This window comes from Myxine glutinosa, chromosome 2, assembly GCF_964187855.1.
Source record: "Myxine glutinosa chromosome 2, kmMyxGlut1.1, whole genome shotgun sequence".
Lineage (NCBI taxonomy): Eukaryota > Metazoa > Chordata > Myxini > Myxiniformes > Myxinidae > Myxine > Myxine glutinosa.
This window is the reverse complement of record NC_136262.1, coordinates 139,188,956-139,204,697: the sequence shown is the minus strand read 5'-3', so window position 1 is coordinate 139,204,697 and position 15,742 is coordinate 139,188,956. Positions and strand designations below refer to the sequence as shown.

General features: G+C 43.1%; 1 protein-coding gene across 12 annotated transcripts in view; it reads right to left on the bottom strand.

Moving 5' to 3' along the window:
- LOC137421208 (signal peptide peptidase-like 2B) overlaps positions 1-15,742 on the bottom strand; it is a 142,223-nt gene that overhangs the window by 68,673 nt on the left and 57,808 nt on the right. For all 12 annotated transcript variants that reach the window (XR_013622386.1, XR_013622387.1, XR_013622382.1 and 9 more), the window contains exons 3-4: positions 9,393-9,575; positions 6,016-6,114 (exon numbers count right to left, since the gene is read on the bottom strand). Coding sequence is in view for 5 of the 12 variants with exons in the window: in XM_068107029.2 (XP_067963130.2) it covers positions 6,016-6,114; positions 9,393-9,575 (282 nt within the window). In the remaining 7 variants the exon portion in view is untranslated. The remainder of the gene's footprint in view (positions 1-6,015; positions 6,115-9,392; positions 9,576-15,742) is intronic.

Here is a 15,742-nt window from a genome sequence, read left to right as displayed (position 1 = left end):
CAAATTCACAAGATATGTTTGGGAAATAGGCAAGCACGTATTAATTTCACGAAGCGGAGAGTGCTGGATCTGAGTAAATCCACTTTTTCTGTATTTGTTTTATCAAATTCATTTTCATATTTTCACAAATAGTTGCATGTAAAAGTGTCGTTTGTATTAATGAATTCATCTCATCAGGTGTTCATCCTCATCAGAGTCTCATGTGATCAGCAGGACAGAGCAGTTGGTAGAATGCTCACCAATTATTATTATTATTATTATTTGTATACTGAATCGAGGCTCGTGAAAGAGCTAACATTTATTTCACAAACAAATCAACCAGACAAACAAAATATACAAAAAGAGGGAGCGGAAGACAAGATGGGGAGAGAAGGGGAAGCACACAACCACAACATTTGAGAGCAGGGACATCGGGAGATCTGTGGGAGGGAGAGGGCTTGGGGGCAGGAGGCGTGGGAAGGGGAGGGGGGGGGGGGGGGAGAGGAGAGGTATAAAACCACAAGGGGACCGAAATTAGCGGGGGTAGAAAAGATCAAGCCACGTGGCAGAGTGGGAGAAGAAGGGAGGAGCGGCCAGGAAAATAGGCATGGCCCCATCAACGCATCACGAGGGGAGGTACCAATGAACCCTCGCGACCAATCCGGGCCGAGGCGTGTTCACTGGTAGGCGGAACGAAGCGGACGCAGCTTGATACGCGGGGGGGGGGGGGGGGGGGGTGGGAGAAGTATAAAACACAAGGGGACCGAAATTAGCGGGGGTAGAAAAGATCAAGGTTTTGGATGGGGGAAGATAAGAGATGGTGGTGAACAGCTGTTTTAAAGACCTGGAGGGTGGAGTGGGATTGAAGAGAGTGAGGGAGTTTGTTCCAGAGGTGGGAGAAAAGAGGAATGAAGGAGTGAAGGTGAGCAGAAAGTCTTGATTTTGGCACTTTAACCATAAGAGGGTTGCAGGCAGATCTTGTGCGACCTGTAGGAATATTTGGGGGACAGAGCCCAGAGAGGGCTGGGGGGGCAAGGCCAGAGAGGAGTCGGTAGAAGACGGAAAGACCACCAACCTGCCTGCGGTGAGTGAGTGAAAGGCCCTTGGAGTTAGTGCTGGATCTGATTCGAGCCGTCTGGAGAGCCGTCTTCATTCGGATTTGATTCATGATGGGGTTCAATTTGACTAACAACTGCCATTCTGGTGCAGTCAGAAGAAGGTGCTTTATGGCAGACCACAACACACTGTCTTTTGGATGGGGATGGAAAACCGGATGTCTTGTCTATATTTAGTTTGTGGATGAAAAGAGTATGACATTAAACCCTGGCTAAATTTATCTGCCTAGCATTTTAATGTGTTACAAGTGAGAAAAAAAAACATTAAAAAAACATGTAGGGATGGATTCCCAAAAACAACCAAACAAGGTAGGAAGGAATTTCAAGGAACGACAAGGGATGACAAGGTAGGAATGACAACACAATCCTTTTTACAGATTGCCATCAGAGATAGCTGTACATTTGTTGTGTAGGTTGGTGTAATTGTGTATTTTATTTGTTGTGGGATTACGACGGGAAAATGTCAAAACCATTCTGGGCCTTTGATGAAAACATCAGCTGAGCATTCTGGTCCTTTTTCCTTCGTAAGTTAAGCATTTTGTCGTACCTTACAATCCGCGTGGCCTTGCAATCCACGACAGAGACTTCATGGCAGACTGAATTTTATGGGAAATCTTCTCACTCTGAATGCGCAAATGGCATTCAACAGGCTGTGGTGTATTGTGGTTGCATTATTTTTAAATCCAATTTTAAAGACGTGTTGTTATGCTACGAAAGAGTAGATTACAATACCAAGAATACAATACTCAAGTGAGAATGTCGCTTTCTTCCATTGAAATCATTGCGATTGCTTCAGCAAGTAGATGGTATTCATAGAATACTTACCCTGCGCAGTCTTGAGAAGGACTTGATGCAAGCCAACTCTTCTGTTTTTTAAGGGGTTTTTAAAATCCAATATGGCTGCCAGACCATAATCCATATATCATAATATATATATATATTATATACATATATTACATACATATACATATATATATTATAGACATAATATATACATAATATATAACTGTTTCACAGCAACACTTGGTTGTCTGCGACATTAGGGTGAAAGGTGCGAGGAGAGCTCGGCGGGTGAAGTACCAACCGAGAATGAAGGTGTGGAGGTTGAAAGAGGCGACAGTGAGGGAGGCATTAAAAGAGAGGCTGAGTAAGGTAGAGGATGATGTGGTTGAGCTTGAAAGTGGTGGTTGAGCAAAAGCCTTAAAAAACACGAAAACACATCCTGGCGAGGGTCTGCTATTTCCAATTGCTCTTTCTTGTTTTCCATGTAGAGGTTTTGGAGATATAGAGGTGCAAAGTTTTTAGTTTTTAGTTTTTCCCAAGATGGCGCCTGTACTACGTGACCTATGATGTCATAATTATCATTAAAAAAAATTATACAGGAGGAGGCTTTCCTATGGTGAAGATTTAGTATCCACTATCCATCGAACCTAACCCTGGTGTTGGCTTAGCGGTTAGGGTGTCAGCTTAGGATCCTAGGATCCTGGGTTCGAATCCCGGTCGATCGCTGAATTAACGCCAGGGGGGTTGACTCAGCCTGTCATCCTTCCGAGGTCGGCTAATTGAGGACCAGTTCACTGGTAATTCCCTGTTTGTCGTTAAAGGCGGCAAAAAGGGTTGGCGTCAGGAAGGGCATCCGGCGGTAAATCATTGCTTCAAAAAGGGGACCGAAAAACAACAACAACCACGGTTCCCGAAAAAGGCCAACCCCCGTTTGCGGGGAAAAATGGCCTCTAAAGGTGGTTTTTTTTTTGTTTTTTTAATCCATCGAACCTAAGGAAAAAGGAAAGGAAAAAAAAAAAGGAAATTACTTATCGAATCTAATTACTAAATTAGTAATTATTACTAATTATAGTAAATTAGTAAATTAAATTACTAATTACTTAGCAACAAAAAAAGTTGCTAAGGAAAAAAAAAATCATTACTTATCGAATCAAGCGTTGTACTTGTCAAATTATGACGTCATAATGAAGGCACCAATGACATCATCATTACCATATCTTATTCCCCATGGGGAGTACTTGACAATGAGCCATGTTTCTATTTTTTCCATGGAGCGGGGTCGGAGATATAGAGGGGCAAAGTTTTTCGGTTTTTGCAAGATGGTGCCTTTACCCCTGAACTATGACGTCATAATTATCATTAAAATATTCTACAGGAGGAGGCCCTCCTATGATGAAAATTTTGCGTCAATCGATCCAAGAATTGCAGAGAAAAAAATTCATACTGATCGAATCAAGCGTTGTACTTGCTGAATTATGACGTCATTATTACGGTACTGATGACATCATCATTAACAAATCTTATTCCCCAAGGGGAGTGCTTGACATTGAGCCATATTTCAATTTTTTCCATGGGGTGGTTTCGGAGATATAGAGTTGCAACTTTTTCCGATTTTTCCAAGATGGCGCTTGTACCACGTGACCAATGACGTCATAATTATCATAAGAACAATTCTACAGGAGGAGCTGCTCATATTCTGAAAATTTCGTTTTCATCAGACTAACAGTTGTAGAGGAATTATTTTTTTCAAACTCATCGGATCAAGCGTTGTACTCGTCGAATTATGACGTCATAATGGAGGCACCTATGACATCATCATTAACATATCTTATTCCCCATGGGGAGTACTTGACAATGAGCCATGTTTCAATTTTTTCCATTAAGCGATTTGAGAGATATAGAGGTGTAACGTTTTTCCAAGATGGCGTCCGTACCACATGACCTATGACGTCATAATTATCAGCAAAAAAAATTCTACAGGCAGAGGCGCTCCTACGGTAAAATTTCATGTAAATCGGACCAACGGTTGCCGAGAAAATGAATTTTTAAAATGCAGACATGGCACAAGTACAGCACATGGCACACGTACGCACCCGATTGCTTAACCCTGCTTTTCGCTTCACAAGCGCAGGGTAATAAAAGGTATAGCTTTAAAAGTTATTGACATCACTCTATGGTAGCTTTTTGAGCCAGGTGTTGGCTTAGCGTTTCGGGTGCTGGCTTCGGTTTTGAGGATCCTGAGTTCAAATCCCAGTCGACCGTTGAATCAACACCAGGGGGTGGACTCAGCCTGTCATCCTTCCGAGGTCAGCGAAATGAGTACCAGCTTGCTGGGATTAATGAGCCATCCGGGTATCCTGCGTCGGAGTGGCGCCCCTACCAGGATCGTGCCCAATAGCCAAGGAAACTGCTTCGGCAGTCATATGCATCATCACGGTGCAAAAAGGAATGGTCATAATCATCATCATTGTTGCTTTTCAACATATTGTTACGGACGCGGTTAAAGATGTTATATTTGCCGAGCGGAGGCTCCGCGACCGAACAGTTATTCCCCGACTCTAAAACCCGATTTACCCCAAACTTTGGCCGGATCGCGCCACCGCTATTCAATCGGGAAAACTCTAAAGCGACCGAATGCGAAGAGGAAAAGGAATAAGACGAGAAAAGGGTTGAAAATACTACTAAATTTATTTACTATTTACAGGCTCAAAATAACCAAGGAGAAGGAAAGATAATAAAATAATATACAGAAGCTATTAGAGACACAGTGCAACGCTAGCTTACCTACAGTCTTAATTAACCCAGGGACAGAACAAACAAGGACAGACTCACGCGGGGAATGATGATAGGACTGGCAGGAGGTGAATGGCTGGAGGGAGAGGAAGGTCCACGGGTACTGCAGCACGATCGGCGCGTTGGGCAGCCGCCGTTCCTTTGCGGGTCTGCTCCAAACTGCCGTCCAGGCCCATGCTGCTGTGGCTGCAGTTTCGGTGGCTCGAGCTGCTGTAAACGCAGTTTCGGTGGCTCGAGCTGCTGTAAACGCAGTTTCGGTGGCTCGAGCTGCAGCTCAACTCTGGACTTCTCTCGGACTCAACTCAAAGCGCCTCTCTTGGACTCAACTCAAAGCGCATCTCTTGGACCCAACTCAAAGCGCATCTCTTGGACCCAACTGCTTGGACTCCCTCTCGTCTGCCTGTAAAAGCTCATCTGCCTCGGGAAACGCCCTGCCGTGGGTTATATAGGCCCCGCCCCTCAACCTTTGCGAACCTCCCCGATCGCTCTTCCTCCGCCCTCTCTAGCCAAACCCCTGGCTCATGGTTGGTCGAGTGGGGCTGGCTCACTCCTCTCATCTATGACGAGGTGGAGACACGCCTTTCTTCTCCGACCCTGCCTCGTGGTCAATGGCGGTTATTGGAGGGGAGGTAATTGCCAATCGACGAAAAGGGGGAATGGAGGTTTTGGGAATGGGAATGAAGGGAATCTATCTCTTTCACTTGGTGCAATGGAGTACTTCAATTAATGGGAGACACAGCCTTACCCTAAAACACAGAATAAGATATAACTATCGAACAGGGGTATTCTATGATTGGCTGACGTGTATGCTTTTGGACTAATTATGGGACGCCCTTTTGACCTTTACACAGCTCCGGAGGCAGGAGGGGCCAGACTCAAGCAATAATTATAATACACACAATAAAAAAAATACAGTCCTCATATCCGCAACAATATCATTATGTACACATTTTATGGGGTAGCCATTTTTCCCCATGCCATCCCCAGATATGGAGTACTCCATGATAAAGGGATGCAGATGTTATACGCTCTTCCCCTAATTGTACACCCCATACGTACTCCTTTCACTTCCACGTATTTTGTATTTTATCGTCACCATCTCCCACACCACATACCCTTAAATTTCTTACTTTTCATAACCTCTTCATTTTCTGAATATTCCTCTTAATTTACCCCTCCTATAAATATGCAATATGTCTAATGCCACCTTTTTAGATCAACAGAAAACAAGTGGCCAAAACACTTCATCAAGGAAGGATGTTATTTGACAATCTTTGTTGAGTCAAACCCAGTATACCTCAAATTCATAAAATGTAGTTTCAGTGAAAAGCAAGAGAAAAAGGACCTTTCCAAGATGAGAGATATTGATGACGTCTTGCCGTCGGATGAGCGCAAGTGGTATCGACATGTTATCTGGCATAAAACCACTTCCACTGGGAGTCACCTGGTAAAAAGGACAGTTGGTGGTTCAATTTGCAGCAATGCTAAAGTGAAAGGAAAGTTTAACTTTTTAAACAAAATTACATTTCATCCTCAATATTTAGCTTACTTGCCAAATTCTACACAATACGAGACATTTGAAATGACGTACGAATGCCAACAAAGCCTTTGGCACACATGCTGAGTGTGTGTTTTAGTGACTCGCATCAGCTATCACAAGCACTTTTAACCTGCCGTTGTAGCACGAAATCTGCAAGTCAAATAGTCTTTAAATAATTTTCAGCATTTAGAGCAGAAATAGGCAAATTTACAATGTTGAACCATAATTGTTGTATTCATGGAGGCAAATTGGACTCACGGGGGAAAAAAAAACACACACACACACACACACACACACACACACACACACACACACACACACACACACACACACACACACACACACACACACACACACACACACACACACACACACACACACACACACACACACACACACACACACACACACACACCTTTTATTAATAACTGCAAAAATCTAGCAAGATTCCTCTTTTGGCCCCGAACCAAACAGAAAATATATTTATAACAGGTCTCAGCACAGCCACTTGTTGGTTTAATGGTTAAGGTGGCTGGCTTAAGATCTTATGGTCCTGAGCTTGCGCCCTTGCTGTGCCTTTGAAGTAACTCCAGGTGGGTTGACTCAGTCTGTCAATTCTTCCATCGGCAAAATCAGCACCAGCTTACTGGTAATATGGGCACTGCATCAGCGTCACAGTCACACCTCCAGAAAATGATGCAGCCAAGCAACCGCAGGCTGCATACGAACCGCCACCAGCCCTCACAGCTACCTATCCCCCAGCATAATTGATAGTATCATAATTTTATAATTTATTTTAAACTCACCCAGTGCATTCACAAGCCCCACATATGATCTTCCCATCACTGTTAATAAGCAACCAAACCAGATACAGTGTCTTGCTACCTCGGACATCCAGCTCCCACATGAGCATTGCCGGCACAAGATGTATGTATTTTCACGTTGCAAAGATAGGGACTGACAAAAAGAATTCAAGTTGGAGATAGATGTAAAATTACTATGTGAGCTGTTAGAGCTCTTCAAGATGAAGAAAATGAGCCATAGATGACCCTTCTAGCATGTCTGTAAGCAAAGTTATGGCCAAAAGCGTATCAGCAATTTTCCGCATCAGTGGCCATTATTTATCATATAAATATGGAATCCATATCTGTGACCTATTTACATTGTGCTAACTTGAAGTTGCGTACATATTTCAGCAGTTTTCAGTTTAGTAAATACTCGATATAAATCAATGCGGTAAAAAATATTTTGATCAGTAGGACTTGCAATTTATTAGCAAGGTCACAACAAGGTCAAGGCAAGGTCACGGCAAGGTCATTTCAAGGTCATGTCAAGGTCACACGAAAGGTAAAATTCCATAATTTGCGGGGCAGAAATTGTGCAGGGTACATTTGTTTAACCTGTAGCAAGCAATCAGCAAGCATCCAAAACCCTTATTTCTGGTGCCTGCATTTGCCTCATTGCTGAGAGTTGCTAAGACCTACGACTTAGAAATTCCACCTGGACACACTTCAGGGGGCACTTTCAAAGGGGAGATGTGCTTCTTCTTTCTAAACAATATTTTAGGTGTGGTATAGACACGATATTTGCATGCATCGGGTTCAAAAATCGAGCAAATATGGAAAAATTACTCACGTGAAACCAGGATCCGTCTCGGTGGTAGCCATGATTGTGTAGATGTCACATGATCAGTCATGAAGAGTGGTTAAGTCCAAAATATGACATACCATGGCACAAAAACGATTTGCCCACAAAGCATTGCACCGAAACGGCGGTCACAGAGTGCCATGCACAGCGCGGCGTAAGTAGTGCGCGCAGCGTCACTGGCGGAATTCCCGGTCCCTAGCAAAGATGTCCTTTGTTTAAGAGTCGGTAGCCATTGCTCTGTTGGTAATGACGAACGGCATCATCTTGCCAATTACAGATGTCCATGAAATAAATCACCAATCCTGCCATAGTCACAGGAGGCACTTCCACAAGGTTCAAAATCCATTCACCGGGAGCAATCTGTTGGCGTTTAGGTAGAATGCACCCCGTCTACGATCCTTTGGGCCTTGCACCAGCCAGCATTGTCAGCAGTTTTTGCAGTATAGAAAGTTGCAAGATCTCAGCCCATTGCGTGAACTGAGAAAGTTTTCCAACTCTCTCGTTTTGCAAAGGCACAAGGCACTCAAGGCACTCACTCAAGGCACTCAAAGGCACTCAAGTATTTTTCAAGAATTTTCAGCTTCTTTTCGAAGGAATGTGATCCATTTTAGGTAACAAACCATATCTCGTACACACGGAATACAGAAACATGCCCGAATCAACATTGCTGGTAAGGGTCGGATGGGTTATTCGGATGGGCAGACGTTGCTGCTAAGGGCCGGATGGCTTATTCGGATGGGCATAGGTTGCTGCTAAGGGCCGGATTAATTTTTCGGATGTGCAGACGTTTCTGCTAAGGGACTGATGGGCTATTTGGATGGGTTATTCGGATGGGCAGACGTTGCTGCTAAGGGCTGGATGAGTTATTCGGATGGGCAGACATTGCTGCTAAGGGCCGGATGGATTATTCGGATAGGCAGACGTTGCTGCTCAGGGCCGGATGAGTTTTTCGGATGTACAGACGTTGTTGCTAAGGGACGGATGGGTTATTCAGATGGGTTATTCGGATGGGCAGACGTTGCTGCTAAGGGCCGGATGGGTTATTCAGATGGGTTATTCGGATGGGCAGACATTGCTGCTAAGGACCGGATGGGTTATTCGGATGGGCAGACATTGCTGCTAAGGACCGGATGGGTTATTCAGATGGGTTATTCGGATGGGCAGACATTGCTGCTAAGGGCCGGATGGATTATTCAGATGGTTGGCCGTTCTGAGGTAGATTACGTCATTTTGAAAGTCCCATATTCAATTTGGTTGGGGCTGTTGAGTACCTTATAGCCCATTGGGAGAACAGATTCACAGTAAACATACATATTGCATTTATGAGAGAGAAATCACCTGAAAAATAAAGGTCACAATATACAAATATAATATATAATTGAATAATAGAAAAAAAGATGCAACTTTATTTTGAAATACCACTTCTGATGAAAAATGTAATGACTTTACAAAAATGAAATCCTTCCAAAAAGAACCTTAAACAAATCGATGAAATAATATAAAAATCCTGTACCCACCAAACTCGGTAATCTTACCAATGGGTCATCACTGACCACGAGTAAACCATGGGCTCCTCCACGTGCCGCCAGTTCTACTTTGCGTGCAAATGTGCATTTTCCTCGTTTTACCAAGAGCATAGTATCAGGAAAACCCTTTGTGGGAATGTCCTCGGGCCCACATAGCTCCAACCATGACAGGTTCTGCAGCTGGTACATGCGCTGTGGGTGGGAGGGCAATAATAAGAAGAGGGGCCATGGGGAAGAGGGGTTCACTGACATTGCAGAACGAGTAGCTGAGAATCACTGCTGCAAAAGAGATTATGGTGGTGGACGTGACAACGTAATGGTGCCCAATAGGTTTTAGGTGCCTGAATAGACTCTTGACTAAGGAGAACCTTGAAGGATATTTGAGTTGCACTATTTGTCCCACATTATTCGAAGAGAACTAGTGTTCAACACATTTTAAAACTAGATGGTATTCATAGAATACTTACCCTGCACAGTCAACTTGGTGCGAGCCAACTCTTCTGTTTCGAAGGGTTTTTTCATTGATCCAATATGGCTGCCAGACCACGTGAGTGATGACATCATAAATTTATATTCTCTAATATAATTGTTGTGTAGATCACGCTCAATAAATTTCAAACTGATCACACGAAGCATTGTCCCTGTCAAATTATGACGTCATAATTCTGGCACCAATGATGTCATCGTTAACAACACTTATTCCCCATGCGGAGTTCTTTACAATGAGCCACGTCTGAAATTTTTCCATGGAGCGGTTTTGGAGATATAGAGGTGCAACATTTTTCAGTTTTTCCAAGATGGCGCCTGTACCATGTGACCTATGACATCATATTTATCATTAAAATATTATACAGGAGACGCTCCTATGGTAAAATTTTGTGTCCATACTTGTCGAATTGTACTTGTCGAATTATAACGTCATAATAAAGGCACCAATGACATCATCATCAACATATCTTATTCCACTTGGTGAGTAATTCACAATGAGCGTTGTTTGGATTTTTTTCAATTGAGCGATTTCGGAGATATCGAGGTGCAACGTTTTTACAAGATGACGTCTGTACCACGTGACCTGTGACGTCATAATTATGAAAAAAATTATACAGACGGAGGCACTTCTATGGTAAAATTTTGTGTCAATCGGACCAACAGTTGCCGAGAAAATGAATGTTAAGAATGCAGACATGTATGCCACACGTATGTACGCAACCCGAATGCCTAATCCTGCTTTTTGCTTCGCGAGCGCAGGGTAAAAACATGTCTGTGCCATGTTTAAATTTCGCGAAAATTAAGAATACAAAATCATCGACACTCTGGGCAAAAAAGAAATGAGCCAAGCTGTTTTTTTTTTTTTTAATCTGGAGCCATATATGCACAGTACATATGTCGTTTAAATTGATTACTCATGGTACAGGTTGCTAAAAGCTCCGCGTGGTTTACAGCAATATTTATGAAAAAAAAATAGTTTTAAGAAGTTTTGTTTTCAAAAAAAAAGAAAATTACGAAATTTCTGTATTTTCACCTTTCATCTTTGAAGGGCAACATTACAGGTAAGCCAAAATAGATCAAAATTTTACCCATAAAAAGGAAGCAAAGACTTAAAAGTTGTTCTGCATCACAAAAAAAAAAAAAAAATTTTTTTTACAGTTGGAAGTTTACTTTTAAAGATGTGCAATGTATTTTAGGGTGTCATGTTTTTGACCATTTAGTGCACATGTAGTGTGTATATTGCTCTAATTTATGACTTGTACTGTTAGTGTAGATCATGTTTTTGTGTTTTAATTTAGAGATATTCCCAAAGAAAGAGAAGTTCCATGCTAATGGGGATATTAAAAATCGAATTGCTTGTCTTCATCAAGCGGATGAGACTTATTCTGAAATCCACAAGCTCTTGAAGAAGAAGAACATCCCTATTTCTCTGCCCACCATATTTTAGAGAATAGGTCTTCAGTTCCAGAAAACTGGTTCAACTGCAAGGAGGAAGGGATCTGGCAGGCCTGGAACTACTACAAGATCATAACTTATTCAAGTTACGAAATTGAAAACTGTAATTATTTGTTCTCCAGGAAAGAAAGAAAAGCCTGCGGAACCTGTCGGAGGAGTTCAGAACTGGAGTAAACAGGACTGTTTCCAGAAGGACCATCATAAGAGGGTTCACTGATGCTGGTGTTGCCTCAAAATGTGCTAAGAAGCTTCTATTATCTCATAAAAACATTCAGGACAGATTGCACTTTTTGAACAAATATGATACTAAAGCGCGGTGTTACACGCGCTGCTTGTGAGCAAGGAGGAAGCGGACAACGCGGTAACTTGTAAGAGTCTTTATTCAAGAGCTCACTGTAACACTGAGCTGCTCAGGGCTGCGCGCCCCGTGTATATCGTGAGGCCACGCCTCTCTCCCGGGCGTGGCCCACCCCCACTTGGTGTGCGGGGTGATGTCACCACGTCAGTGCTTTCGTGTCCGCCACAATACCTCTGATTCAGACAGGTTTCAGAGAGTTCTGTGGAGTGATGATGAATCAAGATTTCAGATTTGTTGTGATGCCGCAGAATGTTGCCTTCACAGATCTGGTGAGAAATTCAACCCTGAGTGCATTTCAACACCTGTGAAGCGTTGAGGAGGTGGAATCATGGTCTGGGATGCATTTTTGTCTGCTGGTGTTGGTGAGTTGATGAAGTGTGAACAGTCAATTACTGCCACGGAATACCAGAAAATATTAGAGAAAGGATTACTTCCCAGCCTCCAAAAGTTATTTGCTTTTCTCTCCAAGAAACGTCATTTTTCATCAAGATGGTGCCCATACTGCAAAAGCCACCAAAAAGGGGATGGAGAAAAAGTCCCTGAAACTTATTTTCTGGCCTGGTCAAAATCCCGAATAGAACCACATCGAAAATCTTTGGGCCGATATTCAGCACAAACTTATTGGAAGGAAATTTGCAAATTCTAATCAACTTTGTGAAGCTGTCAAACATGAATGGGACAATATTGACATTTCTCGGTGCAAGAAGCTTTGTGAAAGTTTGACCAAAATACTGGAGTATTCAAAGAAAACTAAGGGACAAGCTATTCCATACTGATTTGTCCAGTTATTTCTGCATGTTCTGGTGTTTTAATGTATGGTAAAATAGCTATGACCAAAAAAAAAAGGTTAAAAAATCGTCTTGGCTCATTTTCTTTTGCCCCGGAGTGTACATGTATATTTTAGTGTACATGTATATAAAAACGAAAAACACGGTGAAGCCAGCCATGAAGGAAGCCTCAGTTAGCCCATGTGACTATACATCTATTAATAATGACTTACTGTTTGACCGTCAGTTGCACCGTGACTACGTCTATTAATTATGTACTACTGCAGCATACATTTTAAACCTTCAGTAGACTCTTTAGACTGCTCATCCCCTTTGGACTCAAACCATTAGACCCATTAGACTTTTTAAGACCCTTTAAGACAGCTTAGACCTTTTAGACACCCTCAGACCCCCTTGAGACCCTATAGACCCTTTAAACCTATTTGACCCTCAAGACCTTTTAGACCCAAACTATGGTCTTTGCGCATGCGCAAGATTGGAGGTCACGTCTTTTCGAAGCTGTCCATGCACTCACGCTTTCGAAGTTAAGTAATTTTTCACAATTGTGTTTTTGTCGAAACTGTATCTATCGTTCGGTGTGTGTACCTATAGTGTCTTCAGTAAGATTCTCGGTGGTAATTTTTCATACATGTATACAAAATCGCCGGTTAATTCGTGTCGCGTATTTTGAGGCCTAGTAGGCGACTGTGTCCAACCTTGAGGCTTTGTTTTTCTGTCAGCGGTCCGTCGATTGCGCTGCAATTACTTTCGTTCTCTTTTTTTGTCCCAGTCTTTCACCCCATACTTCCTTGTTTAAAATCTCAACTCAAAAAAATAAAAACCAAAGAAAAAATATTTCCTTCTGTTTTTATTCGCTTATTCAACAACAACAACAACAACATGCATTTTAAGGCCATGTTCCCTGCTAGAGCGGGGGTTAGCCTTGCGGTCCCCATGACAATCTTCTCCATTTTGCCCTATTTTCTGCATCTCTCCTTGTTAACCCCCTTGCCCGCATTTCTTCTTCCACCATCTTCAGCCAAGTCTTTCTCGGTCTTCCCCGTCCTCTACTTCCTTCTACATTAACTTCCATCACTCTTCTCAACCAGTCACTTTCATCCTTCCTCAATACATGACCAAACCATCTCAACCTGTTCCTCTTCACAGCATCAATCACAGGCAATATTCCCATCATCTTTCGCAATTCATCATTTGTCTTCCTCTCTCTCAACGATACTCCGCACATCCATCGAACCATTCGCATTTCCACCCTTTCCAGCCTTCGTTGCTGCTCTACGTTCATTACCCATGTCTCGCTCCCATAAATCATAACACTTCTCACACATGCAGCATACACCTTTCCCTTCAGCTTCAGCGACACTCTCCTCCTCATCAGCACGCCACTCAGTTCCCGAAACTTCTTCCATGCACATCTCACTCGAGCAACCTTTGTCGAGTCTGATCCACCTTCTCCATTCAGCATGTCTCCGAGGTAGCAAAATGTTTTCACACCTTCCAGCTTCACGCCGTCTCCAAGATCCAACTCAACATTTCCTCCATCTGCAGCTCCCTCTGTGCACACCTTACATTTGAATGTAGCTGCCACACTGGTTAATGACCCTCTCAGACCACTACATTTTTGATGAACCCACTCAGCACACATTGTACATTGAATGGAGTTCACTCCGACACCCTTCCTGCACACAGCACACGACCACTTCCCAGTTCTTTCCACCTCACCACATGCTTTACCACTTGCCATCACCTTTGTCTTTCCGATATTCACCTTCAGACCTTTTGTGTCCATACATTCCTTCCACTTGTTCATCTTTTCCTTCAGTCCATCCATACTTTCCGCAATCAACACCAGATCATCTGCATACAACAACTCCCACGATAAACCCTCCTTTACGGTCTGAGCCAGCACCTCCATCACCGCTACAAATAGTAGTGGACTTAGTACCGACCCCTGATGCACTCCCACCTTCACCTCAAACTCACCACTGTTCCCGTCCTTCGTCCTTACAGCTGTGCGTGCTCTTTTGTACATTGCCATCACTACTCTGATCAACCATTCCTCCACTCCTCACTTCCTCAATGCCCATGTCAATACTTTGCGTGGAACCCTATCGAATGCTTTCTCCAGATCAACAAACCCAAAAAACAACTTCTTCCTCTTATCCATGTACTTCTCCTGCAACTGCCTCACAATGAAAAGCGCATCTGTCGTTCCTCTTCCTGGCATAAATCCAAACTGCATTTCGTCGATCTTCACTTTCTTCCTTATCCTCCTCTCCAACACCCTTTCCAATACCTTCATTTCATGCTCCAATAACTTTATCGCTCAGTACGAGCCACACTCCAGAGGGTCACCTTTCCCCTTGTATAGAGGGACGAGGGTACTCAGTTCCCAATCCACTGGAATGCGGCCTTCTTTCACCACCAGATTACAGATCTCTGTCATTCTCTTCACACCCCAACTTCCTGCTGCCTTCAACATATCTCCCACAACTCCCGTCGGCCCTCCCGCTTTTCCACTCTTCATTGCTTTTATCGCTTCCTCAACTTCCTTCTCAGTTATCTTCTCTGCCGGTCCTAAAACTGGGTTACTCTCTATGTTGCCATCCCATTCATTCTCTGTATTCAACAGCATTTCCATATATCTTTTCCATCTTCCTTTAATTCCATCTGGGTCGACAACGATTTGTCCCACTTCATCCTTCAAGCAACTCACCCCCATCACATCACACCTCTCTTTCGCTATGTGCTTTGCAATCCTGAATACTGCTTTCTGACCCTCTTCCGAATCCAAGCGTTCTCCGAACATTTTCCTACATGCCTCCTGCGCCTTTGCTACCTCTTTCTTTGCAGCCTTCCTGGCTGCCTTATAACTTTCATGCTCTGCTGTTTCTGCTCCCGTACCCTTCGCCTTCTGCCACTCTTTGAACTTCTTCCTCTTCTCGTCAATCCTCTTTCCAACCTCAACATCCCACCACCATGTTTCCGAGCGCCTCGGTGGTCCTTTTGTCCATCCACATACCTCACCAACGGCTCCCAACAGCTCGCTTATTCGTTGTTCTTATTTGTTCGTTCGTTCTTCGATCACGTGTTGTACCCCCATTTCCATTTTCCATTTCCCCAGATAGTTTTCACTGCTCAATTTTAAAATGTTTAAACTTTCCCCTGAAGAACTGTATTATGTCGTATATTATAACACCTTTTTCTTCTTCTTCTATAAAAGGATGCTTTCGACTTGCTCACCAAATCTATTCATTCCAAAAAAAAATTCC